At 43.5% G+C, this 23062-nt stretch overlaps 1 protein-coding gene across 4 annotated transcripts in view; it reads right to left on the bottom strand.

Annotated features, from left to right (window-relative positions):
• Positions 1-21436, bottom strand: part of XPO1 (exportin 1) — a 52789-nt gene extending 31353 nt beyond the window's left edge. Inside the window, exons 1-4 of one of the 4 annotated variants that reach the window (XM_077332797.1) lie at positions 21254-21436; positions 16469-16600; positions 12536-12637; positions 8238-8310 (exon numbers count right to left, since the gene is read on the bottom strand). In XM_077332797.1, coding sequence (XP_077188912.1) covers positions 8238-8310; positions 12536-12637; positions 16469-16594 — 301 coding nt within the window. In that variant the 5' untranslated portion in view covers positions 16595-16600; positions 21254-21436. Of the gene's footprint in view, positions 1-8237; positions 8311-11384; positions 11449-12535; positions 12638-16468; positions 16601-19762; positions 20324-21253 lie in introns of those variants that run through there. The other 3 variants (XM_077332807.1, XM_077332787.1, XM_077332817.1) reach the window with 3 other exon arrangements.
• Positions 21437-23062: the final 1626 nt, after the last annotated feature.

The raw sequence follows: 23062 nt of genomic DNA, 5'->3' as shown, positions 1-23062 counted from the left end.
TGTCTGCTAAGCTGTAGCACATGTACTCCTTACCCAACAGAGAGGCTTTGCCTCCACCAAGTGGCCATGCTTGCAGTGTCAACTAGCACAACAGATACTTATTGGATTCTATCGCCATTTCAATTCAACTGGCTATAACAGATTGCCTGGACATCTGATCCTTAAGATACTTTTTATTATCTATATATATCTGTCAATGGCTAGTAGTGTCCATTCACGTTAGTTCAGTTATTATTAGTATTAGCATTAGATGGCAAAGGTTCAGCATTTATTCTGAATTGTTACAACGTTACCAGAATTTAATTTATATTTGTGATCACTCATCAGAAAAATTCATCTTATCTGCAAGCATCTTTGCTGAACTCCTTGACACAGCGATAATGAAAGTTCAGGTAGGAAACTGCCACCTAGCACCCCCCCCCCCCAAAGGCATTAGAACGTCAGCCATAAGTTATGGCTTAGCTTAATATTATTCAGTAGCTTTTCACTGTTTTTTAAAGGGAGCCAACTCTTAAATATCTTTCCTCTGAACATTAAAAAGGATAAATTCCCTTAATAGGACTGATTAGATATAAATGTAAAAATGCAAGCTTCTGAAAATAACGGTTTCCATAACCTGAGGAAAACTTTCCATAGCACTGATAATTACAAAAAACACCAAATATTTAAGTTCTTGAAACTTAGATGCAAAATGAATTTTTGTTCATCTGTATCAGACATATAAAAGCTGAATCACATTTCTTGCAGGACCTCTGCTTGTCTTTTATAAAAGCGCCATTTAAGAAAAAGTTATGTGCACTGTGCTTCTTTTCTAACATCTTTAAACCGCCCGTGGTGCCACGGACTAAATAAATGGTTAAGCCGTTCTGAGGCGGGATGTGTCCGTGATGAGGAAGGGTCCGAATTGGACCCTTCCTCAGGACAGACAATCGGAGGGACCAATCGGCAGGCGCGACCCCTCTGATTCCCAGCCCCAGCAACTGCGAGCCACGAAGCGCCTCTCGCCGCATCAGGGCGCCGCCCCGGGGAGCCCCCAGTAGTTGCGCGGAACGCGGCTGCCGGGGGCTCCCTGCCCCGCAGCCTGAATGCTAGCCCGAGGGAACCCCCGGCAGTCGCCCCGTCGGCCCACTACCGGCACGGAGGTCGCCCACTTGCAGTGGCTGAACACAGCTCTCGGGAGTTGGGGATAACTAATCCCCTGCGGCCCCCGTAGAAGTCTCCTGATTCCGAGCAGACGCGCCGGCCGGGAAGGACCGCTCTCCCGCCGTCCTTCGCCTCGCTTCGCCAGGACCCTCAGGAGACGCCGCCAACAAAAGAGCCGCACTCCAGCCGCTCGCCAGCCAAAAAGGTAGTCCCCCCCCCCCCATACCCACTCTCACTTCTGGGGGCTGCTAGAGCCCATTGCATTTTTGCGTACAATGGGCTTTTTGGCTAGTGCTGTTTTATAATCCACATAATAGCTTGAGAATACCTCACAGCTGATCTTAACTGTTATTTGAGCACCCATCTTCTAAGGTAGTAAGGGAATGAATTACTCTAAACAATTGTGCTGGGCATAAGCTAGTGGACACAATGGAAGCTGCATAGAACTTGCGTTTAGCAACTTTCACTACCATCTCATATAAGCATCCTCTAGGATGTTCATGTTGCTTTGCCGCCACACCCTTCTAGTCGTTTCATCTCCCGTTTCCTCTTATGTAGCTCATTAGTATACCAAGGTGCTCTCTTGAGGTGGGGGCGGAGAGGACTCTGGAGACTAATCTCATCAATGGCAGTCAACATCCATCTGTGCAGTCGATGACCAATCAATCTAATGAGTCATCAGGTGGTATCGGATCCCACAGGGTATTGAGGAAACTATCAGGAACCATAAGTCTCTATGGATAGGCCAAAATACACTTTCACCTATACAGGGAGAAGATGGCTCTGAGACAGGCCTTCAGGGTGTATTGATCTGACCATGAGAAGGGATTCCTAGCAATCAGCTCTACTTCCATGCCTGCACCAAAGATCAAGTCCAGGGTGTGGCTCGCTTGAAGGGTGGGATGAGCAGCTACTGCCCTATTTTACTGCCAACTATTGCCCTATTTTGCATCTAGCATTTGTGGGGAAGGTACTTGAAAGGGTTGTGGTGGACCAACTTTTAGCATACCTAGATGAAACTACAGACAGGGACCAATCCCAGTCTGGTTTCTAATTAAGTGTTGATCGGTCTGATGGATGACCTTTGGTGACAAGTGATTGGGGCAGATCAGCTCTGTGTGTGTTACTCAATCTCATAGCAGCTTTTGATACAGCTGATCATGAGCTTTTAGCTCACCACCCCACCAAATCCTGGCTATGGAGGACAGATCTCCAGTGTCTGATCTCCCTTTTCCAGGGTCACAATGGCGAGCTATTGGGGAGATGTTACTTCCGCTGTAAGGTACCACAAAGTGCAATTCTTTCCCCAACATTGTTCAACATATTTATGTGCCCTCTTGCCCAGCTGGTCCAAGAGTTTGGGTGCCATCAATATGCGGATGACACCCACATCTATCTCCTGACAGATGGCTTCCCGAATTCACCCCCAGACTACTTTGCCAGAAGCAGTGATGGGGTGACTTAAGCAGAGTCACCTGAAACTCAACCCTTCAAAGATAGAGGTCCTGTGGCTGAGTAAGAAGGGGCTAAGCGAGGAAGCTTGCCTGTTCTGTGTGGATGGGGTGCAGCTGCCGGTTGCATCCTCAACTGGAAATCTGGGTGTGATCTTTGATGCTTGCTTATCTACATAAGCACTGGTCTCAAGAATAGCGAATCTGATTTTTCACCTTTGTCAAGCCAAACTACTAGTGCTCTACCTGGCCCCAGAACATCCAGTCACAATTATCCATCCTCTTGGACTTCTGTAACACGCTCTGTGTGAGCCCTGCCCTTATTCTTGCTCCAGAAACTACAATAGGTTCAAAATGCAGCAGCCAGTGTCCTGCAGTAGCTTGGTGTAGTGGCTCACAGCAGCGGCTTCTAATTTCCCACTCCTCCACATGCAGCCAGCTGGACAACCTTGGACTCATCACAGCTCTGATAGTGCTGTTCTGACCTAGCAGTCCTGTCAGAGCTCTCTTAGCCCCAACTACCTCACAGAGCATCTGTGTGGGGAAAGGAAGGGAAGGCAATTGTAAGCTGCTTTGAGGTTCCTTCAGGTAGTGAAAAGCAGGGTATAAAAACCTTCTCACAGGAACTTCCGGAAGGGCATATATTCGACTTGTGCTCCAGTAACTGTAATGACTCCCAGTTGAATTCAAGGTATTGGTACTTACCCATGGTACCCATGTGGCTATATGCAGTCTAGGCCCCATGTAGTTGAGAGACTACTTCTCTATTTATACCATATGAAGGGCACTACACTCTGCTAACACCGATCAGCTGGTGATCCCCAGCCCTAAGGAAGTACTTCTGGCCTCAAGCAGGACCAGGGAATGCTCCATCCTGGCACCTACCTCGTAGAATGGGCTCCCAGAGAAGATCGGGATCCTGCTGGAGCTTGTGCAATTCTGCATGACTGCAAGATGGAGCTCTTCTACCAGGCTTTTCATTGGAACCAGTGAAATGAAGAACGTCTTTTGGGCTCTCCCTATTAATGATCTCTTAGACCATAGTCTGGTTCCGGGTGGATGGCAGGTGTTTAAAAACCAGGACTGTTGACATGAATACTATTTTAAATAGTAGATCAATTTATTTTCAAATTTAGTTTTAATTTCCAATTTTTCTGATTTATGTATGAAACTAGTTTCAAAGCCCACTTATAAAAATGGGCTTTGAAAGGGGAGAAAGGGAAGGGGAATGAAGACGCCCCACCCACCCGGCCGAGACTCGCAGCCTTCTCACGGCCGTGGAAAGAGCCTCGCCAGGAGATTTATAAGGATTTATAAATGGGCTTTGAAACTGATTCGCCCTTCCGAGTTTTTATCCCGGACAGGGCCCGCCCTAATTCCTCCCCACTTGCCCTTACTCTTTATTCCTCCCGCTCCTCCGGAGGGGGGGGGGGTTAAAGATATTTACACTGCCCTGAGCCAGCTTCCTGGGAAGGTGGTAAACATATAAAATATCTCCTTCCTCTAGGGTCATGGATTCCTGTGAGGGATAAACAGTCACTCCAACTCCTGTTGGGGAGTTCCACAGAGCATGGTTCTGTCCCCCACACTATTTAACATTTTTATGCTCTTCTGGTCCAGGGGGTTTGGCTTTCAGATGTCATCAATATGCGGATGACACCCAGCTGTTCATCATGATGGATGGCCAACCAAATTTGCCTTGGGACATTCGCCAGATGCTTGGAAGCAATGACAGTATGGATCAAACAGGGTCACCTGAAACTCAACCCCTCAAAGATGGAGGTCCTCTGGCTGGGCAGGAAAGAAAGCATGTCTGCACCGTATAGACAAGGTGCAGCTTACAGCTGCATAATCTGCTAGGAACTTGAGTGTGATCTTCGATACCTCCTTGTCTATGCAGGCTCAGGCCCTTAAGAGTAGCACAGGTGGTATTTTACCATCCTCACCAAATTAAAATACTAGCACCCTACCTGACCTAGGAGCACCAAGCCACAGTGATCCATGGGACAGTTACTGCCAGGCTAGAATACTGTAACTCACTCTACTTGGGCATGCCCTTGATCTGGATGCTGCATCTGTTCTGCAGAAACTTGGGTTCTCACTGAAAGAACATAGAGAGTCCATATCAGGCCTGTTCTCAGGCAACCACATTGGCTCCTGTCTGAATTTTGGATCAGGTTCAAGGTTCTGGTCTTGACTTTCAAGGCCATTTGCGGCCGGGCCCTATGCACCTGAAGGACCAGCTGACTATACCCCCCCCCAAGCACATCGTCCCACCAATACTACTGGCTAGGGATCCCTGGCACCTGAGATGTATGCTTTGCCTTAACCAGGGTCTTTTCAGTCTTGGTCTCCATGTGGTAGAATGAGTTCCCAAAACAGCTGTGGACCCTGCAGGAACATGTCAATTTTGAAGGGCCTGAAAAATGGAGCTCTTCTGCTAGGCATTTGGTTGGGGACAATGATCTGTAGAACATCGTCAGAATGACCCCCTCCTACAAGAACTCTCCCCCACTGAAATGGGAGAAGTGGAATAAAAGGTAAGAATTTAGACATTGGTTACCACTACTGAATGATTATTTGAATTTTTAACTGTTTTAATGGTTTAATTCATTATGTCATGTAAGTGTTGTAAAACACCTTGAGCCAGCTATACCAGGAAAGGCAGTTATATAAATCTAAGCATAAATAAGATAAACATGTGCTTTAAAGCAAACAGGTCTCATACAACTTAAGCCAATACCCACAAACAGAATTTGGGTGTATCAAAAAACCTTTTCATTTGGTTTTGATCTCAAGAGATGCATTTAAAATAGAATGCATCTGTGTTTTTGCTTATGAAAGAAACAATTAAATAATCCCACTGAACTGACACCTACATTACACACCATTCTAAAAATGTAAAAACACCGCAACAAGACTGCTCAAATGCAGTCGATTTCAAGGCCCAAGAGCAAAATGCTTTCTAGAAATAACTTAGCATTCTTTTTGTAATATAAAACCATCTGGACCACTTAAGATCTGACAGAGTTTATTTCGTCATCTAAGTCTTGTCAATTCATTAGACGTGATTTGAGGGGAAAGTAGCCATTGGCTGTTAAAATACTAGTGTCTAGTAGAAATGCCATTACTTGATTTCAAAGTATTTCTAAGTCATAGACTGCAAGGCAGATTTGTGTTCACGGATTTAAGACACCATTCCTATCCATAAAAGAAGAGTTGGTTTTTATTTTCCACTTTTCTCTACCTGAAAGAGTCTCAAAGCAGCTTACAACTGCCTTCTCTTTCCTCCCCCCACAACAGGAACCCTGTGAGGTAGGTGATATTACTGCTACACCAAGCTGGGTATCATGGGACTACTAGCCATTTCTTCAGGAGATTGTTGCAAGTACAAAGGCTTAGGTCTTTGCTACTAAATGTTCATGCTTTCAGTATGCAAACTCTCAGCTTTGGACAAGTGGGACCCACAAGGATCTGTTGGGTCATGTTTCATTTTCCCTCCCATACTATTTCCTGTTTCCCATCCCTGAAAGCCCCAACTGCCTCACTCCTTTTCCTACGTTCATTTCTCCTTCTAACTGCAACCTGACTGACCTTTATCCCTCCCCCCCATTAACTTTTGGTTCCCTGGCAGCCTCTCCCAGGGCCCAATTACACAGTGGTGATCCTGAAAGCACTTGTGTGTGCGTTGGGAAGGGGGGACTCACTTTCCCCTGTATCCCTCCCATAAAACTTATTTTCCTCCTTCTCCCAGCAGCCTCCATATTCTCACCTGTCCCTCCTCACCCACTCTCCTACCACTCAACCTACTTTTTGTCTTTTCAGCTGTATTCATTTCATTTACACCCTATCTTTTCTCCGCATTGAGGATCCAAAGCAGCTTACATCATTCTTATTCATTTTACCTTAACAATTCCAATTAAATCAAGAGTTTTTGCCTGGTCTAAGGTCACCCCCGGTACACTTCCATGGCAGACTGGGGATGTGAACCATAGTCTCTCAGATCTTAAGTCTGACATGCTAACCACTATTTTGTAGCAACCTCTGCAAGGTGGCTGTAACAGTAGTGAGCAGCCAGGCTTGGGTGAGTTATTCAAGTTGTGTGGAATCAAGTTGTCTGGCGGCTGCTGCCAGGATTGACTCTGATGAATCCTTCCTCAGCCTGAAAAGGGCCCCTCCCTCTGCATTTGCCAACAGAAACCAAGGCTGACAATACTATTGTTTGTCCAGCAACATCTTTATAGTGTATTTTTTTCTTAAAGCAAGAAGAACACAAAGAACTATACTAAAGTAGCCTCAATCACAAATTTGCTGCAACAGGGTTGAATCCTCTTCAGTAAAATGGAGTATCTTCTGCTTTTCGTATATCAACCGAAATTCAATGTTCATATATAACTGTTGACATAAGTGACACCATATTCCTGTACCAATCAAGCAGAGCATCATATTTCGATGCTGGTACTTTTACCAGTCCCTTCTTTCCAAGCCTAGCTTCAGTTAAACAGATAGCCATTATCAAATTCTTTACAAACCATGTTCCTTACTGAGGGAGGGACTCTTGAAAAATCATAGAAGTTGTTACCCACACAAGTATATCAGCTGGGATACCTGATAGGAGGTATTTTCCCATTCCAAACTAGTTGTTATTCAATATTCTGATTTTCCTTAAGACAGAGAGTGCTGAGACACACTGGCCTACTAAATATACTCCACTGGCTCAGAAATTTCCTTCAGCTTATATCACTGAAGTGTTCTCAAAAAGTTCCATTTTATTAAGGTTTGTTTTTACAGTTTTTCCAAAGCACAGAATCTGTATTTCCATTGAAAACTCACTTGTTAAAGCTAAGTACTTGTCTACATATCTGCTTCTGTGTTTAAACAATGCTACTTTTTATCATTGAGAAACTTCAGAAACATTCTTCAGGCTTCGAGAAGTGTTACGATTGAGCAGAAAATGGTTGGGAAGCATAGCTGTGTTGTACATGCCCACCCGGGGCCCCTCCCAGCCCATCATTGGCCATTTTGGGAGGGGGTGGGTGGGTTGATGTCACCATATAGTCATCTCACTTAATAAATGTTTAACAAATTTAAAATATATAAATTAATTAATTAACTTCCACACATTCAGGAAACCCTTTCAAGGCTACTCAACTAGTGTTTCATGAAACCCTAGTTGAGAAAGCCTGCAATAGAAAAAAGGAATGAAACCAACCAACTACTCATCATTAAGGTTCTTTAGCTATGCTATTTTCAGTGTGGCTCTTGAGCATGGAGCTGGCTTATGACATCACCAGCTCAAGGAACAACTACCTAATGAGGGAATGGAAAGGATGTTGCTACTTCTAAGATTTAGGATATATGAATTTGAAATCTAATAGGCAAACAAGCCATGTTTGGAAGCCAGGTTTAATATCTGAATTCATTTTAACACATTCTATCACAATCATATTAAAACAATATAAAAGTTTGGCATTGAACTATGATATAATCTCAGCACCTGGTCTACCATTAAGTAGGCAAATAAACAGCCAAGATACCAATACACAGTCAAAAGAAATACAACAACTAATGTTGCAAGGAAGTATATTATGTCAATAAATCTCAATAGCTTTAGTTAGAAGTAACGCAGGAACTGATCTCTACCTTCACATTGGTTTCTCGGGAGAATCTTCCATCTTGTTTTTATCACGTTTTCCAAGATCTGCAGGCCATAATACTGAAAATTGGAGAAGTGAAATATGTGAGCATGCTGTATAATTAAGAACAAATTTCAGGATTCTCATTTCAGCTGACCTCATTCACACTTAACTTCTAAGATTAAGTTGGTTAACAAGTCACCCATTTACTGAGTTTTTCCCATGCATTTTCCTCATGTTACCCTTTGCTATTCTAAAGTCCTGCAGTCTGATCATGATCACATCAGAAAGGGAAACAAAAAATATTCTGTACAGCCAAATCTGTATGGGGGGGAGGGAAATAGCAGTAAAAAATGCATAACCCAAATGACTGCTTGTAAGCTCAAATACAAAAACAAGTTAAGCAGTTTGGACGTGCATGGGTTTCCTGCAATTTCTTTAGATTAGGGCTTAATATTACATCCACTGACACTTTCTGATGGATGTACTCCCTACACTTTAATGTTGTTACTTAACAGCAAGACAACTCACAGACTTACTTTAAGTTACAAATCTCTCCCCTATAGCAACTATTCTCTAAGTTTTCCAAGATTAACTTTTATGCTCAGTCAAATATTCACTGTTTCAAAATCCACTGTGGTATTTTTTCTTTTTTTTACCTTCCAGGTAAGCCAGATAAGGCATGCTTCAAGGCAACACAATTGTAGAAAGTGAGAAAAACTCTTCAACCCATTTTATTCCTTTTATCTACTCAGCATAAAGTTGTCTAGTACAAGAACTTTGACAAAACATATCCAAATAAGGACGTAATTATAAGTGATACCAGGAGAGGAAGAAAAAGGGCCGAAGAGATGCAATATTCTCTTGAATCAGACATTAACAATGGGAATAGGAGGCAATACCTGAAAGGCAAATCTATGATAAAATTGATATTCAGAATTTGGCTGAGAATAAAAGTTTTTCTTTAAGTCTGTTAGTGGCTACACAAAATAGGATCATTAGAATTTCAACCAAAGGGATCATGTACACATTATAATAAGCAGAACAATGTAGACTGTCCCAAACTACATTGTACTCTACAATGGATTTTTGCTGCTCATTTCAATTCATGTCTTATATACAATTTGACAGGAATTAGGAAACGGGCTTTGGCATTTCTTTCAGAACTCCACGGCAGTTTGCAGAAAATAATTATATCCCATTAGACACCTCCGATGTCTAAACACGGAAGGTAGCGAAACATTTCAACATGAATCTCTTAACTGGGGGTGGGAAGAGATCACTCCTTGTGGCTGGAGCTTTGCTTGTTCGTTTCTGCAGCAGCAGTCCTCATGGACAAAGCGAAGAGCTACATTTAAAACTGAACTGCAGGCTGACAGCAGGCACTGTGCCAAAGAATAAACAAGTGAAGCTCTGGCAACATACAAGACAGCCTTCTCCCCTAGAAACTTTTGCACTGGCCCCTAAAACTCAAGTGAACAACATTTCTACTTAGTGGCACTAGCATCCATGAAGCAGCGTTGAACAGTTTCCAGCAGCGACCAAGCAGTGCAGGTATTGCACACGCACAGAAGTGGCAACAATGTTTGACTTGTAAGAACTATCCCTAATCCACACCAAGTACGTCAGCATGGGTTGCCTCAGTTTTCACTTTATTTCCTATTCTGACAGTCATTTGGTTTCTAATATCAATCTGTGTCACTGGAGGGGATGCCCACCAATCAATGGCAGGTCAGGAGAGGCTGATTCTGTGAAGGTTCAAGGGGGTGGCAGGTTACAGTAGATGAGCGATAGGGTTGTGAGTGTTCTGCACAGTGCAGGGATTGGACTAGATGACCCAGGAGCTCCCTTCCAACTCTATGATTCTAGGAGCATTACAAAAGCAAAGAATGTGTTTTCAGAGACAAAATGTCTAGAAGACAGAAGATGGAAAGGGAGTCACTATAGTTGAGAGCCACAAGTCTCTCATTCCTATAACAAATCCTGACAGAACACTAATTAGCACATTATTATTTCCTCCCCTGTCGGGTACAGGCATATTGAACACAAGGTAGAATAGCAGAAAACTATGAATAGGAGTGCGAACTTGGATCACTTGCAAACATTAACAAAATTATATGGAGTCCAGTAGGACCTTGCACTCGAAAGCTCACGCCTGGAATAAATCTTTGTTGGGTTTAAAGGTGCCACTGGACTCTGATTTTATTGTGCTACTTCAGATCAACATGGCTACCCTTTTGAATCTACAATTATATGGATTTTTTTTACCAACTTCATCTTTTTGAAGACGATGTATTATTCAATCCGATTTTTATTATTGAAGCAAGACTTAAGAACATAAATTGTGCTACAACCCATAGCCTAGTACTTCCAGTTATGGGTGCTCTCCAAGGGTGCTGACAGAGATTCACTACTACATTCTTTCAAATGGAGATTCTGGCAATGGAGCCTAGGACATCAAGAATGAAACATACGTGGCTTACTACTGAGCCACTACCCTGATTACCTATACAAGCTAAAGGCAATTTTACAAATTACAAAGAAGTTGAGATAATGCTGGGTTCCTAAGTCCCCAGAGATAGTGGGGGTATCTCTGTCCCCCACCCTATTGCCTACTGCTGCTCCAAGTTGTGGTGGGAGAATATTTTCAAAAACCCAAAACACCAGCTGCGCTGTCACTTCACTGCCAGAGGTGAACCTGTCACCTGAATACAGGTTAGTAACACACAAGTTCAGCCAGAATAGAAGGCCAAAAAAGAAGATGAAGAAAACCAACAGAAGTGGCAGTGATTGCTTACTATCACTGGCATCCCCTATTTTGCCAGGTTTGAGAAATATTTCTGCAGTCAGAATATTTTTGGGAATTCTTTGCTATCTGACAAAAATCAACACATATGTCTATATCCCTGCCTTCATACTATAAGCTGTATGACATGCTTTCGGTTTGTTCTACAATATTTTTAAGATAACCAACTTACAAAAGGTGGGACAGAAACAGAAAATGAAAAATGTATACAATGATCCCTATGGCAGAAATTTTATGGGATACTTATTCAATGTACCGAACCGTTCCCTCCCACCACCCAAGAAACCAAACAAGGAAAAAAAGCAATTGATGAACAGAATTCAGTTAAAGGGAATCAAAAGGGTAGACCTTGTGGAGGCCTGCCGTCAAAGCCTAGCTGTGTCAGTTGCACAGGAAGACACCCCTTTTCTTCCTATTACAAGCAATCAACATAATGGAACATTATGATTAATATCAGGTAGTGTTAACAGCTTTAAGAAAAAAATGACTGCATAAAAGCCAAATGTCATAGTGCATAAATTCAGCACCAAATCATTTGTAATTTATGTAAATTGAAGAATTCTTTACCTGTTGCTTTCTTTCTGTTCCTCTAATCATCTCATTTTTCACAAGACAAATTTGAGTTTTAAAAAATACTGTTGATAAATCAACTTAAACATTAGTAATGTCTGTGAGTATAAAAAGCAAAGTTTACCAGGCAAGCAAACAGGCAAACATGGTTACTTTAAATTTAGTACTTTGAGGAAGTTTTTTAACTTTGTCCTGAAATTTACAAAGCCTCTTTTTTTTTCAAAAAAAGCTTGGAGTTACATAACCACCATCCAAATTCTGAAGAACTCCTTTAAGCGCAGTTGTATTCAATCTCAATACAAGGTATGTTAAAATGTGTGGATGATGTTTCAAGAAGGTGGCCATGCACATGTTTAATAGTATGACGACTGTTTTCATACACTTGGCAAACTTATTTAACCCTTTAAAAAGCCTACAGTGAAACCACTGAATTACAGAAGCCTAAGGAGTGTTCTCTTTAGCAAGTCACTACCATGGTAGAATGGCTTGATCAACTGCACTACAAACAAGCAGAGCTTGTATTCAACTGAAGAAAACATTTGGGGTGCCTTGTCTGCTTTAAGCAGTATAGAATATCATCATTTCAAGTGGTATTTAGAGACGTATTTTGCCCTCAGTTATGTGCATATGACTCTCATTAGCATAAATGAAAGCCAGACACATTAAAGACATGATATGGCCATTTAACACCCTGATCTGTTCATACTCCAACCAGAATTTTTATTCAAACTTCAATGTGCCATAGAATTTCTCAAGACTTTTTACAAGAAAATCAATTTCATGGAACAGTGTGTACTACTATTGGGTCAGGCTAGAAAGATTTTAAGGAACAGGCAAAAAATCACAAATGCTAAATCTAAAAATTGAGATACCTTCCTCAAAGTCTGAGTCGAAGAAAGACAGAAATCAATTAGAAATCATAGACTTACTTTGGTGTTCATATTCTGAGAGAATTCCAGAATAGTATCCACTCTTGTCCATGCATCAGGGTGCTCCTTTAAATGAGTCAAGACCTCCTGTGCCATCCTTTGCTAGAAAAGGACATATAAACCCAAATTTAAAAATGTGTGCATGTAGTACCGCATTTCCTAAGCATCTGATAGTTGAGGCATACCTTTGGAATTAAAACAGTAAAAACATGCTTCATCCCAATCAAAATTTACTTTTCAAATTTATAAAAATTATCCACTTTCAGGAGATCCATACTACATATTTTTCTACAAAACTCTGATATAGATACGCTTCCTACTCAAACCAAGTATACCCAAAACAGAGATACAAACAAGAATCTTAGTCTGAGGGCAGATAATTCTGCTATCTCTACACTGGAATCTACTGAATAATCTCATCATACTTGCCAAAGATGCAAAAACAAACAAAAATTGATCTCTAACAGAGGCTGAGTGATAAAAGGCAAGACCAAAGCAGCAATGCACACATTGCAGACAGCCTGTGAAAGGTTGCTTTGGGTTCGAAGAACACTTTACTTACAAGACATTAGAGGTGGTGCTAGTGTGCTCTTAACACAGAATTCAGGAATGATTGAGTTAACAGGGCCCAGTGAAACACACATCTGTTGCTATAATTTGAATTCAGCAACCAAAACTCGCATTAAAGGGCAGTATATTGGGGGGAGGGGGGTGCACAGCAGCAGCTTTAATGTAGGTGAGAAAGACTGCCAAGTGAGAAGTGCTGAGTAGGGTTGGGTGCTTCAGCGCCCAAAGCGTCTGTTCGCTCCCGACGCAGCCATCGTCGTGCCATGATGCGGAGGCACAGGCGTCAGTGCACCGGCGGGCGCACACATGCAAGCGCTGAAGCACCCAGCCCTAGTGCATACAATGCCAAGAGCTTTTGCAACTAAATAACTGTCTAGTATATCTATGTAGAGTCTGAATTAACCTATACCAGGATGTTCAAAAAGCCAGTATATCAAACAGTGTGGAGTTCTGGATAAAGTAGGATCTTGGGAGACCAAAGTTTAAATTCCTATTCTGCCACAGAAACTCAATGGGTGGTCTTGGGTCACTCACTCAAGCTAACTACTTTAACAAAAGAGCTATTATGAACTTAAACTAGGAGTGAGAACAATGTTGTTAGCCACTCTAGGTTCCCTTTCAGGAATAAAAGCAGGGTAAAGGTAAAGGTATTGCCTGTGCAAGCACCGAGTCATGTCTGACCCTTGGGGTGATGCTCTCTAGCATTTTCATGGCAGACTCAATACAGGGTGGTTTGCCAGTGCCTTCCCCAGTCATTACCGTTTACCCCCCCAGCAGCAAGCTGGGTACTCATTTTACCGACCTCGAAAGGATGGAAGGCTGAGTCAACCTTGAGCCGGCTGCTGGGATTGAACTCCTAGCCTCATGGGCAGAGCTTTCAGACTGCATGTCTGCTGCCTTACCACTCTGTGCCACAAGAGGCTTGGTAAAAGCAGGGTACGACTATCTTAAGCTGAAATATTTCTGCAACCGGCATCATCATTCATAATGTATAATATATAATATTAAAATAATGTTCTGGTAAAAAGACAACATACAATTTTGCTTTACTTGAGAACCTTAGTCTAATCCCGTCCGAGAGCCAGTTTGGTGTAGTGGTTAGGAGTGCAGACTTCTAATCTGGCATGCCGGGTTCGATTCTGCACTCCCCCACATGCAACCAGCTGGGTGACCTTGGGCTCGCCACGGCACTGATAAAACTGTTCTGACCGAGCAGTGATATCAGGGCTCTCTCAGCCTCACCCACCCCACAGGGTGTCTGTTGTGGGGAGAGGAATGGGAAGGCGACTGTAAGCCACTTTGAGCCTCCTTCGGATAGGGAAAAAGCGGCATATAAGAACCAATTCTTCTTCTGCTAATCATTCCAGGAATACAACTAATAAATACAAATGAAATAACTTTGACATAAAGGTAATTGCTTCTACAGAGTAAATGGTGCTGCCAGGACCCTAAACTTTCAGTCCTGTCCACTGTTTTCTTTATTCTACCAAACCAGACTGTAAATGAAAGTGAAACAGACAGAAATTGCTTACAGACAAGTTCAAGCACCTGGATGCATTGGGGGGGGGGGGGGGGGGGTTACTGATTCTTTGGCAAGAGAATGGAGTTGAAAAGTGACTAGAATGTGGACTATATGTAGTAGCTTCTATTTACATTGTCTCACATGTGACATCCCCACTGCAAGCAGCATGATCAAATGTAATGCTTACAGAAGAGATAGAATGAGAAAAAAAATCAAAATATTTATTCTGTGAACTTTGGGACTGTACTATGGTATGTATTTTAGAAAATTTTTAATGCTGCCTCCTCAGGAACCTGTCCAAAGCAGCATACAAAACAGAAAATAAAAACATTGATTAAAATTTAGTATAAAACCAGAGCACCAACCCCCTTAATCAAAAGCTAGAATGAACAGAAAATCTTTGGCCCGATGCCCCTACAGAAAGCAATGTAGGCACCAGATGAGCCTTAAGTGGGACAGCATCTCATGTGAGAGGTACCATCAATTAAAAAAACAAACCATTTCCAGTTGCCATATTGCACTTCTGAAGTGGGGGCACAGAGATAAGGGCTTGTGAGGCAAATCTTAATAGATGGACCAAACAAGATGGGAGGTGGATCCTGTTCCCAAGCCATTTAGAGTTTTAAAGATAAGAACTAGCACTTTGAATTGTCCCTACAAAAAATGCGCCGTGAAGACCTTTCGAGCACTGGGGTGATATGACCACTGTATCCTGGCCCTAACAACAGTCTGCTTGCTGCATTTATGCAGCCCCATGTAAAGCCCACAATGGCAATCTAAACTGGATGTAGTCAGAGCATGGTTTGCCATGGTCAGATGATGCTTGAGGAATGGCTGTAGCTGGCATATCAGCCAAAGCTGACAAAAGGTACTATGTGTCACAGAGAAGATCTAGGCCTCCAATTATAGACTAGGAGCACTAAGCTAGGAACTGCTTTCTTCAAGAAGATTGTAATTCCCTCCAGTACAGGTTGATTTCTCAGTTCCTGAGCTACTTTGTCATAGGTCTGCAATCTTGTCTGGATAGAGTTTTAGCTTACGGGCCCTCATGCACCTCATACCCACTGATCTTATACATCACTTTATAAAAGATATCCTTATTGTTAGTAACACATTCAGAGAGTAACACATATTAAAGCTACCATCATAAAAACTCTGATCAGCTCTACTTTCCATCACAAATGGTATAACATGAGCACCAAAGTTGTAATGCAATGGGAACAAATGATTTGCTTGTACTTTCTCTAACCAAGTTAGCCAAGCTGTCCTATGAAAGATTATACAATTCCATCATCCCATTACTAGAATACACAATAGGCTGGAAGCTACTGTCTGGATCAGGCATTGCTAACCAGGGGTCTACAGCCTTTTCCCTCCTGCTTTAATGGATTCAGCCACAAACTATGGAAGCAGTTCTCTCGTGGTTCCTGCACCTGGGAGGGGGCAGAGCCTACACACCTACTCCAAGATTAAACCACCTCTTGTCTCTTCTCCCTTCAGTCCTCCTTGAACCTACCTATTAACATGGGTGATCTCACTTCCAATAACATATCACTTTTGAGGGTGTGGTAAGGAGGTGTGGCCAGCTGACATCACTTCCTTGAAGCCTGAAAAATTATTTCAGGGGCTCCTCCATGTTCAAAAGGTTGAGAAATGCCAGTCTAGATATTCCTCAGCATTAACCATCTGTTCTTTTTACTTAGAATGTCTCCAAAAACTGGCTGATTAAAAGTCAAATTTCACTAGCACTTGAAGTGTTCAAGAGAACAAACTGTTTCTTCCTCTACATATAAGGTTTGGACACAATTAAACTGCAGTTTCTGGTTTCCAAACATATACTCTACCTGGGCTCCTTCTCCATGATATAAGCAGTTCACCACATTATCCAACAGATTTATATCCAATTTCTGGTTGAAATCCAGCAGCTGTCGTGCTGCATGGTCTGCTAACATTGTCATAATTGCTGGCATAGATTACTGCAAGTTTAAAAAAAGAAATGAAGTTAGACAATGATACTTAAAAATTAGAAATAGAAAAGCCCCCACCTCATCAGGAGGAGTTGTGTTCTTATTTATCAGGTAAAATATATTCAGGTGGACTAAAATCTCTTTCAAAAACAAAAAGACATTTCCTTGTATGCAAGAAAGCAAGAGCAATTTCCCCCTTCTTACAGCAAACCTCCATCCAACATCCCACACTCTGTTCCCAAGTTCCATAGGGGGTGGGAGGAGAGACTACAGCAAAAGGGTGGATAAGTGCATTGCATGAGCAAGACTTAAGCTACTTTTGATCCAACTCATTGCAGTTTTGAACTTTATTCTGAAGTTAACATTCTCACAAATAACTCATCGCAAGAAATGATGCACATTTGGCTTTATGCATGAGTAATTTCTGCTTCCTCCCCAAAATATAACACATAAAACAACGTTTACACTGTACAATTAATCCTACCAGAACACACTGCCAAGTGTAACTGTATTTTAAGGGTCATATGCTATGCACCCCTTAACACTGCCACCCCATGGCTTCTCTTATGCTGCTGTAGTCTCCCTCAGAAACTCCATTAATTTTGAGTCTCCTTGTCTAGCAAAGTAGAGAGCAAGCTGTAGCTGAAAGAAAATGTTATCAGTATCTTCCATGCAAAAAGATAATACCCTTATAGTTTCCCAAGTAGTGTTTGAAATGTATCACAATAATTAAATTATTGTATGGATGCAAATTTTGTCACTGGGACTTATTATTAACACTGAAAATACCTATTTAGTGAGCTACACTGCAATGCTGATTGCACTTAAACTGTGTTGTGACAAATCACATACTTAGTACTATCAAAAACAGTATAATCTCTTTCAGGATGAGCACATGTAGAAATATAAAGCAGAAGAGAAGATATAATTTAATCCTCTCCATGCCACTGTAACAGCCTCTCCCAATGGCCATTCTTACTATGATCTGCTAACACAGCTGACAGGTGTAGTTTTGCATTTGGAAGTATTGATTCCTTGGACCTTGTCTAAGAAAAGTGGGTAAGAGACTAATCCACATGTTTCAAGTGTCAAATTACAACTTATCATCAGCGCTTGACCACACCCCCTTAAATCTGCCCTTGCAAATGAAGTTACACACAAGAACTCTGAAGTCTTAATATCATGCAACTTTCATTAACAAACATTGGACATACTTTTTCAGAAAGTCTTCTAATTCTAACAACAAAATAAAGTGCAAACTTTATTTTTTATTTCCCATGCAAGTGGCCATTATAAACCTCACCAATGCAGACAAGGTACTGCCCTGTCACTCCAAACATCTGTAAAATTAACGACATGCTCCTATTTGTGAATTCAACTTATATATTGTCATCATGGCTATACCTCAAATTTTTGTCAGTATGGGAGCTTCTGCACAGTAAGATCAACATGATTAAGCTGTCATCTTAACACTGGCTCCAAATAGATAAGGAAGCTAATGCTGCAGTTTTACTGTGTTTTATAGGCTCTTACACATGAACAATATTTAAAAACCAGAGAATGACACTTGGAACATGTGATCCCCAGAATCAGATTTCCACTTCGAACTTTAAATTGTGCACCAGTTCATTTTACTTTACAAGTTCACAATGCAGAGTTGTGCATTCTTAATTCATCAGTTTCATGAATAATTGTACTGTCACTAATCCATAATAAACTTAGCTATTGGTCCACTGTTATATACACTATGTTATATACACTAGGCTCTCCCATACTCTGCCCATATCCAGCAGACTGTCCAAAATATTTCAAGAAAAATGCATAAATATGGATACCCCCCCAGCCCCCTATCAACAGGGTCAGCAGAAATATGGAACTTAGGGCTGCAGTCCAATCTCCCTTCCCACTAAACCTGTAATTACTTTGAAAACATTTCAAAGAAATATGCCAGAATCATCCAATCACAGAACATGGATTAGAGAAACCACGCTGAAATCAGTAACAGAAGCATAACGTAAACAGATCACACAGGCACATGAGGTTCACCCAAAGAGGGCAGCTACACACCCACAGCAAAGGCCTGGGCAGCCGCCCTTCAGCAAACAGCACACTGCAGAACCTACAACATTCACGCTGATATGCTCACAACTATCGTACGATCTGATTTTCCCCCCAACCTCCCGGAAATTCTAATTCAGACACCTCGTGCAACCTAAGCTTTAAACGAGGGGTTTGCTATCTTCCCCCTTCCCAGCCGTAAAGAGCAGCTGGGCCACCGCAGCCCCTCCCTCCTCTATCCCTGCTTTCTATACACGGCCCCCCACGTGATCCAGGCGGACGTTTCAATACTGCTGCACAGAGAGACACACACAAAAATATTTCTGGAAACTTCCACTCCTGGTAATTCAAAAATTATGCTCCGGCGCTCTCCGGCCCGCTCTCCTGTCCTCCTAAAGGCAGGCCCTTCCTCTGATCTCCCGCCAGTTTACCCCCCTCCCCCGTTACCTTCTGCCACCCAGCTCTAGTTTCTAACCCCACACTTGCTGCTCCGCTCCGGTCGCCCCGCCATGCTCCAAGGATAGTCTCGGCTTGCCTGAACCGGCTGGGCTTTCTTTCCCCATCCGATTACTTTAAAGCCTTCACTGCTTGCTTCCCAAGGTGCAAGTCGTTTATCTAACGCAAGCAGGCTCCAGACTAGGCCCCCAATAACGGGTCTTTTCTAAGCCCTCCTGGAAACACACCCCTTTCCTCTCTTGCCCCTCCATACCATGAGGGTCCATGGACGATTTTCCAAGCTCACCCATGTCATCAGTTTATAGGCACTATGGGAAGGCCTCGGACTTTGTCCTCTACAGGCATCCAGCCCACCCGCTCCCATCAACTCATCACTGTTTTCCCCTGGAAACAATAAGGAGCCCGTCTACACACCACTCACACCATTTAGGCCTTGGATTAACATGCACCACCTCAAAAGGCGTTCAAAAGGTTGTGGAACAAATTCACTTTTCACCTACCCAAGATCACTACCCTCCTGTAGGATATTCCTTCCAATCCTTGGCAAGTCTCGTAACCCCAGGGGTTATTTTCCACCCCCAATTTCCTCCCTCCCCTGCTAACCACTTCCCAGCGATGTCCCATGCACAAGTTTCTATTAATGACAGGCTCACTTACCCAATTAAGTATCACACCTACTTCTTCTAGAGAGGGAGCGGGCAGCAGCAATGTGTTTTGTTTTTAAAAAAAGAAAAGAAATCCAAGCAAAGCCAAGAAGCACGAGGAGAAGGAGGGTTGCAAAGACCTGGCCAGTCGTGGCTCACAACTCTCTCCACACAAACAAAAGAGAGAGGTACCTTACTCTATTTTCACATGCGGCCCAAGAGACTGGTTCATCGAATCCCCTTACCGCCCCCCCACCTAGCTTAACTACCCCCCCAAAGAAAAGGGAAAAAAGTGATCTTAAAAATACATGTATATAAATATATATCTCAACACACCTTCACTTTCTACCTCTCAAACTCTGTAAAGTTACTAACACGCCCACACTGAGGGATCAGGGCTTTGCCACCCATTCAAGCACACAAGTACACGCGTGCAGGCACACCCCTCCTGCTCCCCCACGCCAAAAAAGACACGAGGAGTGTAAGTTGAGGCAGGTCTTGCAGGAGGAGGAAGAAGTCCTCTTCGCCCCCTCCCCTATTCTCTCTCGCTCCCGCCCTTTCCTTAAATCGTGCAAGGGCGCCACTGCAGCCCCCCCACCCACCCGCACTTTACTATGAAGCTCTGATCCCCACTCCTCATTCACAACGCAGATTAAGAGTTATTTCCCCCCCAGCGACCCTGCTCTTCATATAGACACGCACACACGCACTTCTCGTCCCTTAACTTCTGTGGTAAGGGGAGACCTCCACCACCTTTCCCACCCCCTTCCTTAGGACTGAGGGGATTCTTCGCACACCCAAAAAAGGGACCGGGAGCGACCCACCCACTCCCCAGCACAGGACTCGAGTGCTTCTCCCGCCCTCACCCTCCTCTACTCAACCAGCCACTCTTTGGTTGGGCCCCCCTTTCCCCTCACGGCCTGTTCTCCCCCCCCCCTTCAGTTTGCCTCCATACCTGACCCCCCTATTTTTTTAAAAAAAGGCTCCCCTCCCCACCCGGCTCCACTCCTGCGCTTAATGAACCCCGCTACGCTTCCCAGATGCAAACACGCGCCCTCCCACACTTCCTTCCCTCACTCGCTCGCCTTCTTCCACCCCCCTCCCCGCACGGCAAAGGCGGCAAAGGAACCGAGCGTGCGGGGCAGCTGCTGTTTCTTTTTTCCCCTTCCCTTCTCCCCTCCCCTCTTGCCCCCCTCTCGCTATAGAGTAGATCTCGCGCCCTCTCTCTCTTTCGCGGCCGCTTCTCCTTCCGCTCTTCCCCCTCCTCCTTCTCTAGTGCCACAGACTCGGAACCGGCTCAAACCGGTTCAGACTGGGAGATTCCATCTCGGTTTAGTTTTCAGCCCATGGCGCCTCGCAGCGCGCGGGAGGGGCGGGGGAAAACCTCCGCCCCAAACTGCCCTGCCGTCCTATTGGCTCCGAGCCGTGACGGAGGAGGCGGGCCCTCCAAGGGAGGTAGAAGGGAAAAAAGGGAGGGAGAGGGAAAAGGGGGAAAAAAGCTTACACAAAATGGACCCCTAAGCCTCATTGGCTAGCGAAGGCGTCCGTCTTTTCTCCTCCTCCCCTCCTGAGCGCGCGCGCGGGGTTTTTGGAAGCCACGCCTGTCCGCGGCTGTCTGTCCTCCTCCCTCCTCTTCCCCTTCCCTTGTTACTCTCCAGCAGATCTTGATTGGGACAAAAGGAACCCGGAGGTGGTGAGGGTGGGATGAGAACGTGCGCCTGTCTGTGAGTGTGGAATTAGGTGGGAAGGCCGGGAATCGATGCTCTCTCTGATTGGTCGAGATGAGCTGCCTGTCTCGCTTAATCCCGTCTACCTCTCCCTCCGCCCCCACCCTGTTCCTCGACTCTTCAAATACCATTCTCGCGGGCTAGAGCTGACTAGTTAATACGCTCTGATTGGGTGGTCGCTTTAAATGACGTCGGGCGGCTCGCGGAGAAGGAGACCGTTTACGGCCGGGCTCGCGACGCCGCAATTAGATCATGCGCGCGAGACGCGGGCGGGAGAGGGAGAAGGTGGGGGCTTGGCGGCCCCTTGAATTGCGGGGGATGGGGGAGAGTGGAGGTGTGTTTGCTTCCGTCCGAGGAAGGAGTCTGGCAGGGCACCTCTCAAGGAGATCGCGAGGGCTTATGGGGCTGGGGAAGAGACGTTCTGGAGCAAGCGAGAGTCACTTTCCTTCAGAGGCTTTAACAACAGGGATGTAGCTTAATTGAAACATCTTTTCCCCTCCCCCGCCGCACACATGTATATTCCTTCCAGAGAGACGAACCAAATTCCTGTTCCGATGTATAGTTTTTCTTCTTCCATCAATAACTTAAAACTTACTCTGTCATGAAGCTCGCTTGGTGACTTTGGGCTAGTTTCTTTGTCTTTGAGCAAAAAACTCCCAGGGATGTTTTGAGGAAAGAAATATGTGTGGCATCCAAGCTATGAGAAGAGGAGAAGAGTAAATGTTCATCTAAGAGTTAAGTGAGTGTCTGTGGCAAGTCATGAACTAATCAAAAACCTGTTTTTTTAAGGGCGGGTGGGGACTCCTCACCTATGCAGAAAGGATGGAATGACTTTAAAAAGCTTGATAAGGATTGAGAAGTACTAAGGGGTGATGGTGATGAAGGGTGGATGGTTGGAGGGTTTTGGGGAAGTTCCTGAAGCATCCCCCCCCTAATTTCTCATTGACCATTTGCTGGTAGTATCCAATTGTGAAGTTCATGGTTCAATGTCTTGGAAGTTGGTTAGAAAAATAGGAACACATATAATATAATTAATATAATTCTCAATATAATTCTGGATGAGGAGGTATGCATGTATTTTTTTTAACTCAACCCCGCCCCCCACAATTCCTAATGAAACCAGTTTATTCCCATAGTAGGCACTTGCTATTTCAAATACAGCAAAACAAAGCAAGCAGTAAGCAAAGAGGTTCTGCACATCTCAGTGACTTCCTAGGCATACAAGGAAATAATTGGTTTGTACATTTTAAAAGAAAGATCTCTCCCCCCCCACCCTATAGTATCTTGAAGAGAAGGGGTTCCTAGTTATTCTGTCTGCCCCTCCTGTGTAATTTTGGTCAGGTTTTCAACTAGTTGTATTTATACTTAATAGGAAGTCTTAATAAGCTATGATGTAAAAAAATATTTGTCAGCTGAATAGTTTCTTCGGGGTTCCTATCCTGTATGACCTTGTAATTATACAAGAAATTCTTTGATAGGTTCTTTACAATGCCTATACCCTACCTATCTTCCATCATTATCATCATCATCATCAGACTTAATAAAACACATGTTTTAAAAAATTGAAACCAAACAAGAACTTCATT

This window comes from Paroedura picta, chromosome 1, assembly GCF_049243985.1.
Source record: "Paroedura picta isolate Pp20150507F chromosome 1, Ppicta_v3.0, whole genome shotgun sequence".
Classification (NCBI taxonomy): domain Eukaryota; kingdom Metazoa; phylum Chordata; class Lepidosauria; order Squamata; family Gekkonidae; genus Paroedura; species Paroedura picta.
This window is presented reverse-complemented; position numbering and strand designations above follow the sequence as displayed.